The 24,000-nt window shown below is 40.6% G+C and overlaps 1 protein-coding gene across 1 annotated transcript in view; it reads left to right on the top strand.

Moving 5' to 3' along the window:
- The window catches only part of aacs (acetoacetyl-CoA synthetase), a 43,679-nt gene that overhangs the window by 8,529 nt on the left and 11,150 nt on the right, over positions 1-24,000 (top strand). Inside the window, exons 5-11 of the mRNA XM_037776671.1 lie at positions 2,923-3,020; positions 4,644-4,758; positions 5,095-5,176; positions 6,350-6,503; positions 9,829-9,909; positions 10,855-10,979; positions 21,478-21,542. Coding sequence (XP_037632599.1) covers positions 2,923-3,020; positions 4,644-4,758; positions 5,095-5,176; positions 6,350-6,503; positions 9,829-9,909; positions 10,855-10,979; positions 21,478-21,542 — 720 coding nt within the window. The remainder of the gene's footprint in view (positions 1-2,922; positions 3,021-4,643; positions 4,759-5,094; positions 5,177-6,349; positions 6,504-9,828; positions 9,910-10,854; positions 10,980-21,477; positions 21,543-24,000) is intronic.

Genomic DNA, 24,000 nt, shown 5'->3' with positions numbered 1-24,000 from the left:
AAACACCGAGACCTTGAGGAACACCATTGAAAAAGCCATGCTTTGATTTGGTATCAAAAGGTTTTGACATTTGGAGATTTCTGCAAGAATTTGGCAATTGCATGGCGAGCACTTCTGTTCTGAGCTAGGAAAGCCATCCATCCTCTAAATGCTCTAGGTCTCTAGTTTGTGGCTGTAAAGTTTCACGAGGCTGTGATTATCCTAGAGGTTACTATAGGTCGTGTTACGAAGCTTATATCCAGCCTTCACGCCCACTGCTCATCCATTGGGGAATGCATATTTTTTTATTTATGTGACGATAAAAACACACATTATGCAACCACAGTCTTTTACTGTTGCGTAATAAGAATGTGGAGTCAGTAATAGGAAACAAAAATGTAGCAGCATTATCACGTGAAATGATATGTAACAAACAAACAAATAAAAACGGTTTAAATGGTTTCAACACAAGGTGCAGCTTGCAGAAGACTGTTAACCAGCAGGACACATTTTGCTGTAGCACACAAACTTCCTCACTCTGAGTGGATGTGGAATAATGGGATACTACTCACACACACTACATGGAATATGTGACACATGTGGCCTATTTAGTATGGCTGTGTTACTCCCAATGGGACCATTATATTCTTGTTAACTATAATAAAAGTTGCTTTTTCAAGTTCTGCGGCAGGACATGATGTTCTTCACCGACATTTAAAAGACAAAACCTCAACTAACTCCACCCAGAATTTTCCAGATGACTAATAAATTTGACGACAACCATCCTCTCACTTTATACTGGGACATCCCAGTGCTGAACTTGGACTAGAATCAAGACTGAATTACTAGTTAGACTGTTGTGATTTTCAGTGGTAGCTCTACAACGTTGCACATGTGGGGTCAATATGGTTTAACTCTGGTTACGACACATGTTAAAGGGTAACTTCATTTTTTTTCAACCCTGTTTTCCCATGTTTTTGTGTTTAAATGACTAATAGGCACAACATTTCTGTAATTGGTCCAGTATTGAGGGAGAGCGCTGTAGACAGCAGCTGCTCACGGGCTGCAATATGGTGCTATTGGGGCTAGCTGGCACCGTCATTTACATCCACTAAAAGTGCTTGTTTTTGCCATGACAGGCTCTGATTGTTATTATAAGTGTCTGACATTATGGAAAGAGTCTCACTCAAGGAGAAGTCTTGTTGTGAAATCTGGCGAGCTGACGTGTTTCCGGGAGACAGCGGTGGAATAGTGGAATACATCCATGGTAGAAACGGGCAGAGTTTGTTGTGTTGGAGTACAGAAAGCGTAGCTTAGTGTTATCTAAAATATTTTCAATGTCCTGGCTGAATATTTAGAGGATTTCCACAATGCGGTCGAGGTCTTTGGATTCGATGGCTGCCCATATTTATTTGAGCCAAAGTATACGGATATTCAGATTCTCCTTGAGCGAGACTTGGACACAATAACAAACAGACCGCATCAAGCGAAAGGTAAGAAAAAAGTTGTATTTCTCTGTAGGGTCCTTTCCATAATGTTGTCAGACACTTATAATAACAATGTGAGCCTGTCAGTGGCAAAAACAAGCACTGTTAGTGGACGTTATGTTAGATTGATGTCGCTCACTTGCCCTCGTAGCTGGTTTTGTGGCTGCTGGTTTTACACCGTTATCTCTCAATACTGGACCTATTTCAAAAATTGTTGTCCCCATTAGTCACTTAGACACAAAAACATGGGGAAATAGGAAAATTACAGAAGTTACCCTTTAAGATGAGATAAAATATTCCATTATTAGTCCGACAGCGGGGAAATTCTTGCAGTATTACCAAACTAACTAGGTTGTACAACAACTTTGTTCATTTCCTAATAATTTAAACTTCCTGGTTGACTCAAAGTTTACCACAGTTAACCACAGAGTAGCTTCCCAGGGGTTAAGAGCCTTCCTCCAGGATATGTTCACAGAGCGATTCACGTCACACAAGTTTTTTCTCAGCATGTTTCAAACCAGTGGTCCACGGGTCACACGCTTGTTGTTGTAACAATTATCCAATTACTGCTCAACTCGCAGGGCTAAAACCAGAATTTTAATGGGAAGTCGTTTTTTTCCTGCATCTCCTGCTAGTTTATGAGTCCTTGAAATGAATATCTGTTTCATAAATTGGTAGGACAAGAAAACAGTAGCCAAATGTTCACACACTAGCACTGTAATGGTGCATTTTATTATACCCATTAACGTCCTGAAGGGCAAGTTGACTTTCATTCAGCGGTTAGAAAAGTTCTATAGCAGCATGCATGATTAATCAGCAGTGTGTTGCTTTGACGTTAGAGCAGTGTTGTTGCAGCAAAGCAAGATAGTGATTCATTATAGTTGCAGCCAGGCAAGGTGTGTAGTAAGATTATGATCCATGACGCTATTTATGCTGGTCCAGAGCGACAGGATAATGATTTATGAGAGTGTCTGTAGAGCCGAAGTAGCAGGATGGTGATGTGTCCGATGTCATCCAGCCAGGATCAGCTTCCTGGTTACGGCGAGCATGAGTCAGTATAGCAACCAATTAAACCTTGATTAGTGATGATTGATAGGAAGTGACAGTGCATGTTTGCCTTGCAGGAACTACCGGCTGTATTATTGTTTTATCATGTTAGATTAGATACATGTTATCAACAAAGTAGCCCTGTGTTTATAGCAGGAGAGCTCCTGTGTTGAGTCTGGCTAATCTAATGTTTTTATGCCTCCGTGACGGTGATAGACGTGGCTGGAGGCATCATGTTTTGGGGTTGTCCATCGACCGTCCGGTCCATTCTCGTGAACGCGATACCTCAGGAACATCTGGAGGGAATTTCTTCAAATTTGGCACAAACGTCCACTTGGACTCAAGGATGAAGTGATTAATATTTTGGTGGTCAAACGTAATGTTTTCCTCCTCTCTCTCTACCCTTCAGGCTACCTTCCCAACGGTATCCATGCAGTGGAGGCCATGTTAGCAGCAGCCAGCATCGGAGCCATTTGGAGCTCCACATCTGTCGACTTTGGAGTCAACGTAAGGACTGTGTTATACTGTTTGTTGCTTGTATTTCTTTATTTGTATATGTTTGAGTTTTTATTCTATTGTATCATCAACACTTTATTTTCTCATTGTATTCAGTCATTCAAACTGGATTTTATAATAGAAACAGTTTCCCATGCAGGGAGAGATTTGAGTCTTAACCTCAAGTTTCTTTTCTTTTTTTAATTTAATTAAAATTTCATTTAAATTTCAATGTCAGTATCCTACAACATAAACACTGTTGAAAACTGTTTTTCTTTTCTTTTTTTTTCCATTTTCCGAGCACATCTGTTCACATCCTAACACTTAGACAGTCCAGTACAATGTAACTGGAGTCCATCTTTATACATGTCCATCTTCATTTGCAATTTTGCTGTTATACATTCCATTTTTTCAGTTTCTGAGTCCATTGGGTTTGCTTCGGCGAAAGTGCTTTCTTCCAATTTACACTTATCATTTTTCTAGCAACCAGTAGAAGTAAACGTAGTACATATCTTTGGTCTTTGCCTGTTACATTTCGAGCTGGTTCTCCAAGTAGAATCAACACAGGATCCATTGGGAAAGCAATTTTCATTATTATTTTTTTTCAATCTCCTGTTTTATATCTTGCCAAAATCCCTGCAGCACTGGACAGTTCCAGAAGATATGTGAATGATCTCCAGTCATCCCACATTTCCTCCAACATCAAGCTGATACTGAACCTTTATCAAACGTTGAAACTGAAAAATCTAAATTTTATCTTCCAATCAAATTATTTCCATACATGACTGTTAATACTTTTGTGGCCACTCATACAGATATCCTCCCAGAAATTTATTTTCCAAGTACAAATAAACTAAACCTATTGAACCTGCTGGTCTAGACATATCGTAATGTCTTTTTTGTGGACTCTAAAGTACATATCAGTGCTAGAAGAGCGTATATTCTGAGTAATAGTGTCACAGTGGCAATTTTTATCTCTTAATCCTGGCAGAGCTCATGCCTCTATCTACACTACTGAGTTGTACTGGATCAATGGTCTTTTATCAGGTCATGATTGTGGCACTCACATATGCAAACAAACATATACATACATAGGAAAAGGACAACCAGGTCTGTCAGGCAACATATGGTGTGTGAGTGTAGTTAACTTCATCCTACAGCAGCTCTTTCCTCAGTGCTCTTTTTGCCATCTTGTTCTCTGCTTCTTGTTTCTGGTGCGCTACTGCCCCGCCTGGCAGAACAGAGAATTACACTTAGAATAGAAACAACCTTAGTAGGAAGTTATTTGACTATATTTGTCTTGTTTACACTTTAAGTAGGTATTAATGTACAGATGTACAAGCTAAAGGTATATATTGTGCAGAATCTACATTTAATTTTTTGTAGTTTTTGTCTTCTTATCTCCTCCATCTGAATCACATTGTATTCTGCCATTGCTTCCTTCATTCTCTGTAATTTTATGTTTCATTTCAAGGCTTAAATTTACTGCTCTTACTGCAGTAAGTGATGGCTTTTATTTTGCTGTGCCCTTCCTGTCTACTTACTCCAGTGTTTTAACCCTCTCTCTCTCTCTCTCTCTCTCTCTCTCTCTCTCTCTCTCTCTCTCTCTCTCTGTCTCTCTGTTTTTTTTCTCAGGGTGTCCTTGACAGGTTTTCTCAAATCCAGCCCAAGCTGATCTTCTCTGTTGCTGCAGTGGTTTACAACGGCAAAACACACGACCACATAGAAAAGCTGACCAGTGTTGTCAAAGGTTGGCACCCACATATATGTGTCTTTTACATTTTTTGGTTTAAGCTTCTGCTCTTACTCCAAGATTACTATCAATTCATGAAACTGTGGGAAGAACTAACGCATAACAGATACTGGATAGATGTAAAGTATGACGTAGGATTTATTCTGCTACCACAGTAGTGTCCAGAGAATTACTAAGCATCTTTGAGCCCCTCACTAATAAAAATCCTCTTCTGTAAAGAACCAGAATGTGTAACATGTTCATGGAAATAACACTGGGATTCCTCTGGGAACCCTTTATGCTTTCATAAGTTTATAGTATGAAGCATCAGACTCTCTCTCTGTCTCTCTGTAGGTCTGCCTGACCTGAAGAAAGTAGTGGTGATTCCCTACGCTCGCTCCAAAGACGAGACTGACCTCTCCAAGATCCCCAACAGGTGTGTGTCTGTGGATACAACAACACTGAAGTGTTAAAACAGAGAAACAGATATTTGTATCTGAGAGCAGGTCAGAGACGTTCTCTCTTCCAGTGTCTGAATTGGACCAAAAAAGTTGCCAGTACCCTAATTCATCAGTTAGATGACATGATCATCGCAAGTATATTGATTATATTTATATTTATATTAGGGCTGTCAATGTTATTGTGACATCATATGAAACTAGAAAAAACCTAAGGAATCCATTGGTACCAGCCGTGTCATACTAGCTTGTTGGGAAGGAGGTTAAATAATTCTCCAAACTTACACTAAAGTTTTGCGACGAAAAACTGGCATGGCCATTTTCAAAGGGGTCCCTTGACCTCTGACTTCAAGATATGCGAATGAAAATGGGTTCTATGGGTACCCACGAGTCTCCCCTTTACAGACATGCCTACTTTATGATGATCGCATCAGTTTAGGGCAAGTCATAGTCAAGTCAGCACACTGACACACTGACAGCTGTTGTTGCCTGTTGGGCTGCAGTTTGCCATGTTATGATTTGAGCATATATTTTTTTATGCTAAATGCAGTACCTGTGAGGGTTTCTGGACAATATTTGTCATTGTTTTGTGTTGTTAATTGATTTCTAATAATAAATATATACATACTTTTGCTTGAAGCAAGCATATTTGCCCACTCTCATGTTGATAAGAGTATTAAATACTTGACAAATCTCCCTTTTAAGGTACATTTTGAACAGATAAAAATGATTAATTTGCGATCAATTGTGATTAACTATGAACAATCATGCAATTAATCGCGATTAAATATCTTAATCGATTGACAGCCCTAATATATATGCATATCTTGGTAATATATCACACTTCAAATAATTTTTTTTGCATGCAATTCAGTACATACGACTTTCTTTTCTACAGTTTACACATAAATGTAGCCTGTTTGGTTAATAAAAACGTTTTATTAAGCTATTTATACAAATCAAATTGTACACAAAAACACGCAGCCCTGCGACCTGAAGCATTTATTTCCTTCGTTTAGCGCTTAACATTGCGTACCGCCACCTGTATACAATAAGAAGTAAAGATACTCGGTACCGGTCTATTTCAGGCACTGCTCTCAAGCCGATGTTGTAACAGTCTTTTTATTCATTTCTGCTTTGACTCTCCGCAGTGTATTTATAGACGACTTCTTGGCGTCTGGTCACGGTGAGGCTGACCAGTTTCCTCAGCTGGAGTTTGAGCAGCTTCCATTCAGTCACCCTCTGTTCATCATGTACTCTTCAGGCACCACAGGAGCTCCTAAATGTATGGTCCACTCTGCTGGGGTAAGAAAAACATCATAAATATGGATCACTCTCCCTCTCTCTGTTTGTTGAGCGGACATAAAAACTGTTTCTCACACACACACTGCTGATATATATATGATTTTCATTGATTATATTATGTAAAACATTTGGAATAAGGGACACATTTACAATTCAAAACAAAGTGACACTTCAGTTGCCGATTTCGTTGCACATTTTCTTGTTACTGCTCCACATGGGTCAGATGGACCGCAGCTGTCTCTCTCACACACACACACACACATTAGCACACGCTGGTCGCATCTGTTTGCAGAGCTCTCCTGGGTTGGCCCACATGTACAGTTTGCTATTCAGTGCACACCATTTATATTAATACACGTGTGAACAATTTGAAAAGAAGGGGATGTTCCCTACAAGGCCAGAAAAGAAGAAGGAGAGGAAAGAAGTCAAAATTGCTTAGTGAAACCTAAACGCTAAAGTTTAGAGTCCATTTTTTAGCTGTTCTGGAGCTTTCGATCATATCACATGATCTTGATCAGCAGATAGTTTGCCCAGTAGTTATGGCATTATCATAGACTGTATATAAGAAGTGGACGTAGTCACCGTGATGTCACCCATTGGTTTGTGGACTCCCGTTTTGAAGTTTCAAGTTCGGCCTTTTGGCCGTCGTCATCTTGTTTTTTTGCGACCAGAAGTGACGTGAGAGGGTGGAGCTAAGTACAACCGAACACTGAATAAGACATGTTTAGGTGATAAAAATGTAACTTTCATAAACTGAAAACAAACTGTAAAAGTGTTAAAGTTCTACGACGAAAACACAGACAACTCCCAGACCGGACAACGCCGTGGTAGCGACCTGTCAATCACAAGGTAGCCACGCCCTAAAGCATCCCCTGCTTTATGGTCTATTTGACTCTAAATGGGACCATAATTTACTAAATGAACATCATGCTGTATTGAAGAAGACTTGAAACTAGTGATTGAGACCATAAACTCATGTTTACAATGTTTACTGAGTTAATAAATCAAGTGAGAAGTAGGATCATTTTCTCATAGACTTCTATACAATCAGACTTCTTTTTGCAACCAGAGGAGTCGCCCCCTGCTGGCTATTAGAAAGAATGCAAGTTTAAGGCACTTCAGCATTGGCTTCACTTCTCAGAACCGAGGTTACCGCCTCAGCATTATGGATGGTCAAATGTTCATTTCTTTCTGGACACTTTAAAGAATTCTCTTTTTTTTTTTTTTAAGAGCTAAGGTTTAAAGTTAATTCTTGACCTTGCAAATGGCAGTTGTAAAAACCTTCACCCTAATCTCCATTTAGTAGCTGGTCTGGAGCTTTTGATCATGAAAATATGATCCCTAAATTCAAAAGGCTAATGGAAGCTCCCACTCTCTCAATATTACAGCTGTCAAAGAGATCTAGTTATAGTACACAGTTGACACATTAAGAGCAAAACCACTGTTTTATGATGTAATGATGTAGTGAATTGTAGGAGACCTCTGTCATGCTTTGAGATTATATCATACTTCTATTTTTCAGTACCTTTTTTAAAGAAAAATTAATCTTTGTAATCATTTTTACAAAATTTGAGTCACTCTTGGCGAGCTTCACAGTAGCAGTAATATAACTGTATGCCTGTCATTTGGGTTTATGTTACATTTTCCACCACAAGATGGCAGCAAACCTCCATCAGCAGAGCTTGGAAAGGTTATTCCCTCTCAGGAGAGTCCATGAATGACATTTTTCTTTCCTGCTACAAAACCACATCTGAGTGAGGGAGAGTGTCAGATGAATGTGTGATTTCAAAAGGACCACTGCACTTTGAAGGCTGAAACACTCAACATGCAAAACGGGTTAACACACTCAAACAAATATATTCACACATTTTCACAAAACGTTCTCCCTCTCTCACACACCGATTTTTTCTTTCTCCAGTTTTTCTCTGTTTCTTGCTTTACCCTCCCGCCTTCTTTCACATTGGCTTTTCTATCTTTAACTTGCACGCATTTTCAATTTTTTCCCACTTAGTCCTCCCTTTCAGAGTCTCTCATTAGGTTTTTTTCCCCTGATTTACTTCGTCTTTCCTCGAGCTCCCTTTTCTTTCTTTCTATTATTGTCTTCCTCTCTGTCTCTTTCTGTTGTGCCCCGTCCTTCTCCCCATGCTGCCGATAATTGGACCGTAATGCGTTGGTGAAAACATTTTGTATTGCGACGCTGGCAGTCCTCTTTGGCTCTACCAATTAGCCCCGGCACTGTTGCGCTTTCTGCTTTGTTACGGCTCTGTTAACATGCTGTCAGTAGCAAGATGGCACGCTCCAAAGGACAGGTCCTGCCAAAGATTATATGCACACTAACACACACACACACACACACACACACACACACACACGGAGCACCTGTTTATGCGGAACAGGAACGTACACATTAAGGCTCAAAACTAAAACACACACACTCATACAGTTTAGATGCTCCACCAGCGATAATAATAACCTATCCAACTGTGATGGGTTGGTGACTGTGGCAGAGTTCACCTTAAAGGCCCAGACACACTAAACCGACGTCAAAGAAATAGTGCCGTTGGCGTCTTGGCCGACAGGTTGTACTTGAACACACTGCAAAGACTACAGCTGACGGCCAGTTAGCGCGTACGTTCTGTGCCTACGTGAGAGGGAATAACTCTCCTACCAGCAGGCGGCGGTAGTCTGTACTCGTCATTCAAAAAGGGAAACCGGACGACCGAGGAAGGCGGATATACAAGTGTTGTCATGATACGTACATGAAACAAAGCAGCATTTAGATCAGATGGGTTGTTTGCCCTCTTGACTTTACTGGTTTGCTTGCTTTCCTCACTTCCGATTTTCTCCTCGTGCACTGATTCATTTAAGCTGAACAGCCAATCAGAGTGATTTCTCTCACTGACGAGCTCCGCCGCCAATCCAACATGCTGAATCAGCATGAAAACCTCCAACAGGTGTAGGCTAGAGCCGACGGTGCGGGACAGACAGCAAAAACTAGTCCAACAGACGCTCACAGACGGCCCCAAACTGTCCCATCGCTGACCGTCGGCTTGGTGTGTCAGGGCCTTGTTTTGCATAACTGACGATGGGGTTTATGAACTTTTTTGAAAAGATATTGTTATAATTTGAATTTTACAGCCTGTAATATGCTGGTGTCTTTGGCATTCTGTATGTCAAATGTATGTGTACCATATCAGCACTGTTACTTCTGTTGATAAACAACATGCAGACAGAGGTAACAATCAACAAATGTCAATGTCATAAATGAAACTATGAACAAAAACCTTCATTGTCTCTTTCTTGCTTGGTCTCTCGTTCTCTGTAGGGCACGCTCATCCAACACTTGAAAGAACACATCCTCCACGGCAATATGACCAGCAGTGATGTCATCATTTACTACACCACGGTAGGTCCACAGTTATTTCACAATATAAAAATGACATACTCATGGTACTAAAGTGTTTAAGATCTGGGGAACTTTCCAGCGCTCCCTTGCTGTCTCTTCTCAGTTACTAGCAGAGGTAATATGTGTGTTTAGTATTGTGGGGTACTTTTTAATCATGAGCCTGGTTACAAAGACACACACGTACACACGCAAACACACAGGCAACAGATCTCATCTAATGAGCAGCATTCAGTGCTGAAGGTCAAAGCTGTGCATAATTTGTAGTTGTTCCTGGAAGAGCCTAGTTCCTTTTGATGGTAAACACTGAGGAACATAATGTTATGTTGATTAACCCTCTGAGAATCGACTGACTTCACTGTCTTTCAGAGGCTGTAGCAGGCTCAGTTTTAGAGTTAGAGTGAAGTTACTGATATCATATGAAACTATAACCCAGAAAACCTAAGGAATCCATTGGTACCAACCATGTCATTTTGCTTTTCGGGAAGGAGACTCAGCAACACGCCGAAGTAAATTTTGGCGAGGAAAAACTGGCATAGACATTTTCAAAGGGGTCCCTTGACCTCTGACCTCAAGATATTCTATGATTACTGACATGCCTCCCCTTTACAGACATGTCCAATTTATGATAATCACATGCAGTTTGGGGCAAAAACTATGCAGTTTTTTGCATGAAGTATAAATGTGTTATTTGCATCTATTCAAAAAATAATTTCTGCACAGACAGTTATCTGTAAAGCTAACGTTACCATCTATATATGCGTATGTATTGGGGATGATGCCAAAGTTCAGCATGCAGAAAAAAGAGAAACACAATTATGTCAACCACAGATACACAGTCTGCAGCAGTTGTCCATTTTGCTACCAATTTATCCATGTTGATGAGAAAGGAGTGTTTATACCAGATAAACTGACCGTTGGGTTTGTGTGTGTGTGTGCTGTCCTCAGACCGGCTGGATGATGTGGAACTGGCTGGTGTCTGCTCTGTCAGTGGGAGCCTCTGTGGTTTTATATGATGGTTCACCACTAATGCCCACACCCAATGTACTGTGGAACCTGGCGGACCAGCTGGGGTGAGTTAGACACACACGCACACAAGCACAAAAACACACAAACAGGAGAGGCTAACAAAACGGAGGGACAATGACTGAATTGTTTTGCTTTGATTTGCTATGATTTTTATTTCAAACCCCAAATTGAAATTGTTCTGTGAAAACACACATCTGTTATGAAGGCTCCGGTGATGATGATTGTCCATGTCCATTGTCCAACATCTGGAAAAACATGAAAACACACAATTTCTCTCCAGATTTTAACCAGTTCCTACTGTAGCAGTGTGGCCCAACCCATGTTGCGTTTTCAACACAAATGGTGCAACTGACATAAGACCCGTATATTCCCTTTTAATATAATATTTTGGGAGATGAAGAGCAGAGAGACGGACATAGAGACAAAAAAAAGTACAATGAAAGAAGCAAAAGGGATTGGGATATTCAAACAAAAGTGAGGAAGAGAGCCTGAGCAAAGGGTAAGGTTTTCCTTGGAGGTTTTGTTTCCAACCACAGAATTGATAATGCGTTTCCCTAATTGACAACTTGCACACAAGAGCAGACCCATGAATAAAGATTTCCGCTGGTTATAATGTGCATCCAGAACGGAGACTCTCAGCAACCGATCATACAATAAACATTCATTATTTACCTACTAATTTAAATGAGAGGAGAGAGGGGAAAGGGATGTGTTGGTCGTAAAGGAGACAAACATAAAGAAAGAGGGGGGAATGGAGTTAATAATTTATAGATAAGCAATGATATTATTTGTTGTATAGTTGAAACAAACCCAGTGGAAAATAGGAACAGGCTTTTTCGAACTTAGCCAAAAGTTGTCATGTCGAGCCGCCAGGTTTTATCGTACTATATGTAGTAAATGTACTGAGATGTTGGAGAAATTCAAAATGCAGTTTCACATAACTTTAAAAAAAAAAATCATGCTCAAAGTTCAAACATACAAAAGCAGCCCTGTCTCCAAAAATGTATGTTCACATACAACTAAACTGTTATTTGCATTTTGTCGCACATTACATCTGTCTCTGACATATCACAAATACGTTTGTATGTCCGCAGTAAGTGATGATGTACAACGAGCGACACGCTGAGTAGGTTACGTAGTATATCGAGCGATCATTAATGAAAGTTGCATGGAATAATAACGTTATTGAAAGTTACGTGGTATAATAATGATTATAACAAGCAATTAAGTCCACTATGCGCCCATGATCATGAGGTGGATGGGTCCAACAAACACCGGATGTTCCCCCAGGAGACCGCTGTTTGAGTCCCGTGTGAAACGTAGTTATTTTAAGCCAAACCATGATGTTTTTTTACTAAACCTAACCTAGTAGTTTTGTTGCCTAAACCTAACTCAGTAGATTTGTTGAGTTTTTTTGTTGTTTTGTTTCAATTTCAAACGTTAACCACATGTTTAAAACTGTTTAAAAGTGACCATAATCCGGGAGAAAATATCCTCAAAACGTAATTGAGAATGCAGTTTATTTGTCGAGACAGTGTTGTAAAAAAGACGCTTCAGACTTCCTTCTTGATGAGCTGATGAGATGAGCTGCCTCGCTGTTATTTTGAAAGTGCACTGATGTGTTGTACTCAGCTGAACAGGATACTTTAAGTCAGCAGGGTCAGCCATCCCTTGAGCCCGTTGTTATTGAGATTGATGGTGATGTTGTAAATTTGGATGAACCCAAAAACCAGGTCAAACTACAAGACGGCTAAAAACCTACAGTTTACCATCTAGTCACAGAGACGTTGTCTGATTCCATCTTTGTAAAACATTTTCCCTTTTCTGGAGCAACATCTCTGTTTGCATTAATAGTGTAGTTTGAGGTAACACAGTTCCAGGAATAACAATGGGTTCGATCAATGTAGAGAAAAGATTTGAGAGTTTGGTCCTGTGATACTAGGATTAGATGCTGTATAATAAACCCACACCCACCTACTGTACTGTAAATACCCTATAACCTCTTACCTTTTCATCACTCAAGACATATTTTCCAAAGTAGCACAGAGGATATTCACAGCACATCCTCTTGGTAAATGTCTTGACTCCCTCTCCCACCACCACCACTATCACCACCATAAACAGCAGATGCTAAACCCAGTATTGATCTTCTATTGTCTTGTGAAGACAGCAAGAAAAAAGAGGAAATGGTCAAGGACAATAGTGTGGGAGTGTACGTGTGCAGGCAGGCAATTAATTGGTTCAAATTTAATGTGTTCCATTGTTTACTTCTGTGTACGTCTGAAAGAGTTATATAATTACGTGTGTGAGCTCTGCCCAGAGAAAGTCAGTTTTTCCTTTAAGCCCATATGCCGTATTCCATTTACTCGCCTTTACTCAGTCATTCATTTTGTACATTTTAGGGTATGAAATCTTTCCCGCAATATATTCACATCATGCATTTACTATACATACATTCCCTTACCAAAAAGTAGCAGGGAGAAGACAACTCTAGTAGTAGTAGTTTTTTTAGTTAATGGAAAGACGAGAGTGGGTGCTATCAGATCATAGACTGAATATAACGATGGACGATGTGTCTCCACTTCCTCCCACTGTACAGAAGTGAAGCCAAAATATCCTGGATAGCCCAGGGATGTATAAAGAGAAATGGATATAGCGTTGGAGGCGGGCTCCATAACTCTGGATTCAGTGCATTTTCCAACTTTTAGGACCTAATGATTTAAATAAGGGCTATTCAAGTGTTCATACTGGGTAGTTCTTTTACCTCAAAAAAATGATCTGCTGATTTACAGACATCTTTTTCCCAATGTAAGTCTATGGGAAAAAGTATTTTGGGGCCCAATGGCATCATATGACGGACACGGACGTTGTAGTACCACCATTCGACCACTACGAAAATTTGCATCAAAGCCCGGCGCACTTCCTTAGGGCTTGGGATAGCTGGATACGAGAAGGGAGCCTCCTTTCTATAGGCCTTGGCTAATGTCCCATCCGCTTACATGGAGGGGCGGGATTTATGATCTATACTGCAGCCAGCCACAAGAGGGCGTTCGAGATGTTTTGGCTTCACTTTTTGAGGAGCTGTCATGTCGTCCATCTTTATATACTGTACAGTCTATGTATCAGATACAGTTCGCCAGCTCAAATTGACGCAAACCATTAGCTTGTTCACATATATTTGAAAAACATTGCTGTAACAAAAGAAATTTGTGTCACCTGCAAACAAATTTGCCAGTTCACAAGTAACATTTAAGGAAATCTCTCACTAAACAACTGAACCCGATGTGCCTTGAGCAACCTCACCGCTAGAGCAGTCAACCTGTGGTTAAATTATGAATTAAAGATGCACTGTGGTCAGCAAAAGTAATCCCCTTTTTAAGGCGGTGATACCACAGACACGTCTTTAGTGCAGCAGGGATGGCATATTGCCTTCAGCAAGGGAGGGAGTAATGGGGAGAAAGATTTGACACAGATGGGGAGTAGTGGGAATTATGGAGCCAAAGTGCCAAGAAAAAGTACTTCTACTGCAGAAACTCAGAGCAGGATCTGTTGGTAGATCCCAAAGCTAATGAGCTCCTTTTACAACTTTACCAGTCAGTTGAATGATCTGATGATGATATTAGGATCTTCATATGATTATTAGTGCCCTGGTAAAATAACTGGTAGAGTAGGGACTGTGCCATTAATGCTGGTTGGTTAACGTCAACAGTATCATTTGGTTTGTTGAAGCTTTTTGATGACATAAATGTTCCAATCTTTCAACTTCACTGTTTGTTTGCCCAAAATGAGTAAATATAGAGTGAACAATGTTAAAATACTGTTACAAAAATGAGCACATAGAGGAATTCATTGGAGGGCTGCCAGTATGACAGATGAACAGATAGAACCTTTTAAACTGTGAGAAGATTTTTGAACCAATTAAGTGCTGATGTTGCCACCTCAGACACATTTTCCAGATCCTAACGCTATGTGGAAAAAACCCTCTGGGAGAGGCTGACGTGATTTTTTTTACACCCTCATCTTCTGAATTGAGGTTGGACGTTTTAATTGGGGCTAAATCTGTCAGCCTTGGAGAGTCTTAAATTTCCATTGAGGCTTCTCCTCGTAGCCTTGAACTTCTGTTGCTTAGTTGTGGAATTGTAATAACTACTTTTGCTGTTGTACTCCTCTGCCGCATCACGCAGAACAATTGACATTTCCAGTTTTAAATCTCTTCAAAGATATTTATTTTTGAAAGATTGCATTTTCAATCATGAGAAAGCAGTGGTACTGTAATAACAAACTTTCTGTTTGCTAAAATGGATTACTGCAGATTTGCTGCTTTTGAGAAAAGGAAAAAGGAAAAGGTGAGGGGGGGCTGAAGCATGCCGAGAGTCTCAAAAGACTTGTTTAATTTTAGTTCTCCGGTAGTTTTTTGTTCTTCACAACATATTGAGAATCTGTTTGAGAGAGACTAATGTGAGCCACTGTAGAAGCTCTTCATCTAGAATATTATTTCCAGAAAGACCCTTATAGAGAGAAAATAAATCACAAAATGTATTACAATAAGGTGTCATACTACTTGTATTACATAAACATACATATATACATACTACTACTATGTTTTTATCAGTACCAGTACCTTTGGACAGTTACTTTCCCCAGTAACTAGCAGTGTAAGGCAGGCACTTCACGTCAAGAACCCCTAAACTTACACAAATTAGACCACGGACCCCCATTTGATAAGATTTTTTTGCCAAAATAGTCATTCTGTCATTGTGTTACTTATGGATAGAATTATAGTGAAAGTAAATGATTCCCCTTTTAGCTGGGGATCACTTTGAAAACCACTAGTGCAAGAGATTACAATTTCCAAAACCATTTATGGATGTAATTTATAAAGTAATTATATTAGTTTATTAGTTATTAATCCAAGTTATGGTGCGTTACCAGACCACAATTAGGTTTTTGTGCCAGGTAGGCTTATGTTAAGATGAAGTGAATGCGCGGCAGGTCAGTCTGCATCTTTGCATCGCGTCAAGTTGATTTTTGGTGAACTTCCAGGCGAATATCGCCTTGGTGCATGTGTGACCGTGCCCTGAGGGAGAGGAAGAGTCAGGCCCCGGCTCTTTGAGGGTGTCAAAGCATGCATCGCACCCTCAGTTTAATATTTTGCACCCTCAGCTGAAATTTGAATACTAAGTGCCAAGCGTAAGGTGCGAGGTCTTTTAGACACATGGACTGTGTGGGCGTCTCTGTGCGCACCCACCCTGTTTTGGTTCATGTACATGTACATGTATGTGCAGCAGCTGGGTGAAGGTGAATATAGATCAGCAAGTGTAACTTATTCCACTTACTGAGTAGCTTGCCCAACACTGAACATGGATGTCAGTGTCACTAAATAGACAGAGGCTGCGATCTTCATACGTTGTCTCACTTTTTATTGCATGCACCCTAACCTCTAAATGCTCTGACAACTTTCCCTGCCGGTTTCATGTAGGAAAGAAAGATTTATTGAGACTCTCCACCAGGGCCGTAGTGAAAAACTAAAGCAGCAGCAGCATTCCTGGATAACACAATCGAAAGGTTACAACATTTCTACCTCTGACAGGTTCTGTGTATGAACGGGACTTTGGAGGCTCCTCTGTTTTCCTCTGAGGATCTTCTTGTCTCTTCCATCTTTTGTCCATTATGTGTCGAGCTGAGATGTCAGAAAAGATCCCTGCTGTAGTTTTGTACCAACTATAGAAATGTTGTCTCTTGCCAATGCAACATTCTCCTCATTGGAGGAGATGAGTACAGATACAGTTTAGTTTAGCAGATTGCATCTTGCCAGCTCAGTTACAGTTTTAGACATGTGGGCATAATCATTTTAAATATCCTCTTCTCTTCTAGCTGTGTCTAAATGTTGTAAACTGGAGACTTCATCAAATCTTTTGCAAAGATTATTTTCACAAACTAAACAACACCCATACTTTTTAAAGTGCTACACGCAGCATATCGATTCACTTTAAAACAAAATAAGCATCCTGTTTGTGAGAGGAAGTAACAAGGTTCATAGGAAATTAATTTAATTTAATAGCACTTCCTGACATGATATGGAGGCTGTCTATCACACTGAACAAGTCCTCTTGTATACATAGATTTTCAAAAAGGATGTAGTGCTTCACACTTTTAATATTGAGTTTATTAGCATTCATGTTCACAGTTAACAACTGAATAGAAGCATAATTTACATAATCATATTTGCAAATCTGTAAACAATTACACCATCAAACGATGGTTTCAAGCTGTTCCTCGTAGTCCCTGACACCTGAGAAGAGAGCAATGGTCCATTTTTATATTACGATTCTTCCTGGGGTGGAGGATAAGTGCGAGAGTAGTTTAGAAAACATGCACCGACAAGTGGGACTTCAATTGCTCCATCAAGACACGCATAGAGACACATTAACGTTATCGCTGCTCGGAGGCGCTCGTGTGTCTGATTGGCTTCGAGTGTCTCTTATTGGCTCAGTAGCTTCCAGCAACATGTCTCCCTTGAAACAGACACACATGTGCATCTACACATGCAGACGCACACTCTCACAAAGGGAGACTCACAGCGACTCCTCCGCCCTCCATCCTAAACACCCAATTAGCAGCCACACCTGGCCACCTGCCTCCAATCAGAATAGACTGACCCTTTCCGTGGCAGCCAGCAACGAAACAAATCCAGATGCGATGGGGGGTCAGAGATGATGGATAGAATGGAGAGTGACTGTGTGTGTGTGCAGGTAACAAATGGGGTCTTTGAGTTTCAGTTTATGTGCGTCATCTGCTGCATCTGGTGGCTGTAAGTGAATGTGGAGAGCAGTTATGGACCTTATCTATCCGGCCATTCAAAATACAACACTTACCACATGTATATACACACACCATTATTACTTAAATAAAGGTGTGTATACTCTTGTACAATCTAATTTCTCTTTTTCATAATTAAGTTTTTTTTATGTTTTACCTGTATAGAATAAAGAAATTGGATCTTAATTTAAAAAACTGGAACAGGAACATTTTAGAATATGGAAAGAATAACCTTCAGAATTAGAAATCAAGACTCTTAATATTGGAGGTATATCATTTAGAGTTGTTCCGATACTGATATCAGTATCAGAAATGCCTCCGATACAGCCTAAAATGCTTGATTGGGAATTGGCGAATATGCGAGTCAATGCACCGATCCGATATCACGCTATCTGCGTGTTATTGGGCAGGTGCTATATTAGCGGAGAGTGTAACGTAAGCCAAAGCTAGCAAAATTTCAGCAATTTGGCAACATTTTACACTGGAAAATCTGTCAAACTAGATAATAAAAGAAATTTCTATGGCCGTCATACTCTCTATGTATGTGTTCATGTTTTACAAAGGGTTTAACCTGAGCCAGGCCATACAACAGTATGTGTCAGTGTCTTACTCACTGGATTAGCCAAAAACAGACATTCACGTCTGGTTAATTTGCAGTGTCCCTTAACAGTTTCTCAAACAAATCCAGATTTGGATTGACAATGAATCAGATAAGAACGTGATTTAAAATGACATATTCTGTGATATAAGATTTCAAGATAAGACACTTACAGAAAGCGGGCGGAATGGGGATAAATGGTGAGGCATGCAGCGGCAGCATGGACTGGGTGAAGTGTGCACATGCATTAGGCCAGTGCACGTATCATTCACATTATTGCTTTTGAGATATTACTTCTTTGGACCTTTGCCCTTTCATCTCATATACCCCCCCCCCTCCCTCACCCTATCACCAGCCCTTATTACCATCAATCAATACCAACATCTGAGAGCAAATCACATCTTTCACTGCAAACCAATTCCTGGTTATTGACCAATCAAGCATCAGACAGTTGTTTTGTTTCCCAGAGACCGATTTCTTTCTGATCTTTTTTTGATTGGCATGCATGGTTACCGTAGCGATGGGAGGCAATTTGATTGATTTGACGTCAACAAAAATAACTCGGAAAAGACACAGACGGAGACACAAACAGAGCCGTCCGCAGAGGCAGACTTTAAAAGGCTCTTTGTTTCAGAATTAAAACTGCAGGGGAACACAGAAGTGACGTTTTGTCACTTTCTTGTTTTCCACATGTTGTCCAACTGTTGTCAGCTGTCAGGATGACTTCCATCCACACAGAAGAAAGCCACCTTCCAACATCACTCCATTTCAGGGTTGTTGTGTGCAAACATCCTGTCAATACAGTCTCCTCTGAACTATTTCCTTGTGAATCATTTACAAAAGAGACATGTTGTCCTCTCATGCTAGACTGACCATTATTGTGTTTGACTCTTCTTTTTTCAGTTGAAAGTCAATTCCTAATCAGTTGTGTTTCTTAATTTTTCTCATCTATCCGTGAAGGGCTGACTGGAGCACACAAGCTCTGTTTCAGCATCACCTTGCTTTACATTTACACAGTGACACACACTCCTCTCCTGGGAGCGTCCTAGTACAGCTCCACTGGAGCAGATGGGATTAAGAGCAAAGGCTGTTCGGTAACTGATGCCCTTTTTATATATTTTTACATCCAGCACACAGAAATTATGCCTCGTCATGCATAGATCCAGGGCAGCAAATGGAGCATAGTCGGTTCAGGCTGAGCACTGAAGTCACGCTTACATCGGGTCATTCATTCATGCTTCACCATCAGCAGCTGAATAGTAACATATTACTGTTCTCACTATTCCTCTGCCAGTAGAGGAGAGTTGCTGCTTCAGCTCCCTCTACCACTCAACCTCCTCCAAATTGTTCTCTGGGGCCAAATTCTTCACTTTGACTCCCACTTGCAAACTTAAGAGTAAAAGCTATTTATCAAAAAAAAAATGGAGTAGGCTCTGATGTGACATCACATCCCACTCCACAGTGCAGAAGTCAGTTTACTTGTGCGAAGCTGTGTGTGAAGCTGAGTGCCCCCTGATGACATTATACTGTAACACCTCTATATGGTTATCAGTGCAGTGCAACCATGGCAAAGGTGCGGCCATCTCGTAGACACTTTCAAATGCTACCGCTGTATTTGCCCCAGTTTTTTTTATGCCTTTGTGATAGCCGTGGCCCCGGAGGCGTTATGTTTTCGGGTTGTCCATCCGTCCGGACCATTCTTGTGAATGTAATATCCCAGGAACGCCTTGAGCAAATTTCAATGCATCTGGCACAAACATTAACTTGGATGAACTGATTAAAATTTGGTGGTCAAAGGTCAAGGTCACTATGACCTCACAAAACACATTTTTGGCCATAACTCAAGAATTAATATACCAATAATGACAATTTCACACAAATGTTGGATAAAATGATGAAGTGATAGTTTTGACAGACATGGATGGGAACTGCACCTCGGCTGGTTGTCAGACGCATACAACCGCAAGGCGGGAATTCTAGGGTTTTATTGTTGGCAGGCGGAAGATGCATTTCTTTGTGCTCATTTGGCAATTGCGATTAATCGCATGATTGTCCATGATTAATCACAAAGTAATTAAGTTCAAAATGTATCTTAAAGGGAGATTTGTCAAGTATTTAATACTCTTATCTACATGGGAGTGGGCAAATATGCTTGCTTTATGCAAATGTATGTATATATTTATTATTTGAAATCAATTAACAACACAAAACAATGACAAATATTGTCCAGAAACCCTCACAGGTACTGCATTTAGCATAAAAAATATGCTCAAATCATAACCCATTTTCAGTCACATATCTGGAGGTCAGAGGTCAAGGGACCCCTTGGAAAATGGCCATGCCAGTTTTTCCTCGCCAAAATTAATTGCACATATGTAGTATGATTTAACCTCCTTTGCGGCAAGGTAATATTACATGGTTGGTACCAATGGATTCTTAAGGTTTTCTAGTTTCATATGATACCAGTATCTTCACTCTAGCTTTAAAACTGAGCCCACTACAACCCATAAATCGCAAGTTGCGTTAAAGAAATTAGTGGCGTTAAAACGAATTTGCGTAAACGCTTTATTAACGCATTAACTTTGTCAGGTCTACATCCAACCCTTCTCCAATATACTATAATATTCATCACCGTCCAGATGAAGGTAAGCTAGTTGGGGACTAAAGCATTGATATGTTAGAGAAGAGTTGTGTTTAATTTTGATGGGCACAATCTAGAAATCCCAGATAAAGGATCATGATGTCACACAGTTCATCTGTCCATCCAATTATCTGTCCAACACTTTGGTTTTGAGCGAGATATCTCAAAAATGACCGACCAGATTGCCATGAAAATTGGCAAAAGTATTCATACCACCCGAGAGGATGATTCATAATGTTTGCTAATTTGGTTCTGTTGTTAAAAGTTTCTGCTGTCACAATGCAGAATACAGTACATGTGTGTAGGAGGGCTTTTGCAATGGCTGTCATTGTTGGCAACGCTGACGCAAGTTCTCCCCAAAATAATGGACTTCTGCTTATGGGATGTTGAATATTTTTTTTATGTTGAAAAATAATGCAAGACTTATCCTTCATATTTGTATGCTTGAAAAAATAATTTCAGTCTGTCTTTTTCTCTCCTCTAGCATCACTATCTTTGGTACCGGGGCCAAGTGGCTGTCTGTGCTGCAGGAGAGGAACCTGAAACCCGGTGAGCTCCGAGACACAAACGTGTGCACACCTACATGAGCACAGACATCCAGAGACACACATGGACGCTCACAAATAACAAGCAGAGAGAGATGCATTCACCTACATACACATAAACACACATCGACTCTCTGAGATGGGAACCTGGAACAATAAGAGCAGATGGACACAATAATCATTATAATAGTGCCGTTTGACTCTAAATGTCCTTTATGCCATTTACTGCATAAATCAACAGTTTGCCCTGTGTTCTGGTTGTTGACACTGATTCGAATGGATAAAAGTGCTGTTGTGATTATTCATATGAAAGATAGGACCAACTAATTGCTTTTAGTGTCACTGCTCTCCAGAGAGAAACCAGGTCTCTCCACATAATCAGAGCTGTGCCGGTGCTTATTAGCCTTCCTGCTAACCTTCATACATGTACACGATGTACAAGCTATTTCTGTGACAAAAACATGTCACAAAAGGAGTGCATGCTAGCATTATTGCTGTGCTCTTTTATAAAGGTACATGTTGTATTGTAAAAGAACAAAGACATTTTTACAAATTGTTGGGCTCCAACCCTCAATTTGGTGTAAATTCAATCCATCAAGCGCTGCTTATTTTGATGACAGTTCAACTTTCATACCTGGTTCACACTAATGACAGTGCCGTTCTGTTTGGTGGGTAAAAGACAAAGAAATATAAGTTAAAATTGAATTACGTAAGCTGGCATTTGGTTGACATAATTATATATCAAAGCTTTTTGCTCTTTTGTTTCTCATCTTCTTTGTGTCCTCCTCTTCATCCCCTCATCTAAACTCTCCAGTTGTCCTCCTGTTCTCCTCATCTTCATGCAAATTACCACTTAGAACTAATTCAACGGGCTGAGCTGTTTCCTGCTTGTCCTTACCTTCTCTTACTTTCTGCATTCTCTGTCTCACCCTTCTCCTCTCTTCTTCTCTCCTCTCCTTTTATTTCTTTCTCCTCTCCCTCTCCCTCTCCCTCTCCCTCTCCCTCTCCTTTCCTTGCCTTTCCTTGCCTCTCTCCTCCTCTCCTCCTCTCCTCCTCTCCTCCTCTCCTGTCCTCTCCCGTCCCCTCCCGTCCTCTCCTCTCCTCCTCTCTACCTCTCCTCTCCTCTCCTCTCCTCTCCTCCTCCTCTCCTCTCCTCTCCTCTCCTCTCTCCTCCTCCTCTCCTAAATTAAATTAGCACTTATAACCGATGTTTATTGCATAAACAGTTGCTGTGTATCTCAGTTCCCAGTACGCCGTTATAATCACCACAAATCTTTATTCATGGCGGCTGCTTTGTGTGTCTGTCTGTCTGAAACTTGTAAATTAGAGACACACATTCCCAATTTTGTGGCTAAACAGGAAGGCACGGAAAAACAAAATGTTTCTCTGTCTGTCTCTCTCTGCTCCATCCCCTTCAGTCAGCCAGCCACTTGATCCATTTGGCACTGTGTGTGTTTATGTTTGGATGCTTATTAGAGAAAGAGGGCATGGCAGAGGGAGATGTGAGTGTGTGAGTGTGCATGAGTGTGCGTGCAAGCATGCCTCCAGTGGGCTGGGAAGGGTAGGGGGAGCTTCTTCACTGGTTGCCCCAGCGGAGGGGCCCTTTTTCCTGGGCTGACATTTGGACCGGACACCTGGAGGCATGGTGGGGGGTAGCAAGAATTCCCACTGTGTGTGTGTGAGTGTGTGTGGTGTGGTATATGTGTGTGTGTGTGTGTTTATGGGGTGAGGGTCGGTTACTGGAAGCTTATTAGTTTGCAGGGTGTTATTGGCTTGTGGATTGGGCATATGTGTGTGACAGAGCGCGTGCATGCATGGACCTTGGGGACGGAGGCTAAAGGGTGTGTGTGTGTGTGTGTGTGTGTGTGTGGCAGTACTACATGCAAGCTTGTATGCTGTGTCACATCAGGGTGGAAAACTGCATTAACACAACATGTAGGGGTGCATGGAGCCACAGCTGTGCAAAGCTGTGGCCTCATGTTGAAATTGTGTGTGTGGATTTTTTAATCAGTTGAAAAATGTCCGATGCCTGTTGATAGCGGTTCATTCTATACTTGATGCTAAGGAACATTTTGGTTGGTACTCAAAAAGTACATTTAAAAATGTTTTCAAATTAGGGCTGTCAAAGTTAACGCCATAATAACACGTTAACACAAATTAGTATTAACGCCACTAATTTCTTTAATGCTTTAATGCAACTTGCGATTTTTAGGTTGTAGCGGGCTCAGTTTTAAAGCTAGAGTAAAGATACTGGCATCACATGAAACTATAAAAACATAATGAATCCATTGGAACCTAAACAACGCTCCAAACTTACACTAAATTTTGGCGAGGAAAAACTGTCATGGCCATTTTCAAAGGGGTCCCTTGACCTTTGACCTCAAGATATGTGAATGAAAATGGGTTCTATGGGTACCCACGAGTCTCCCCTTTACAGACATGCCCACTTTATGATAATCATA

The sequence above is a fragment of the Sebastes umbrosus genome, chromosome 8, assembly GCF_015220745.1.
Source record: "Sebastes umbrosus isolate fSebUmb1 chromosome 8, fSebUmb1.pri, whole genome shotgun sequence".
In the NCBI taxonomy this organism is placed as follows: domain Eukaryota; kingdom Metazoa; phylum Chordata; class Actinopteri; order Perciformes; family Sebastidae; genus Sebastes; species Sebastes umbrosus.
Note: the sequence above shows the minus strand (reverse complement) of the source record. Positions and strands in the feature narration are given on the sequence as shown.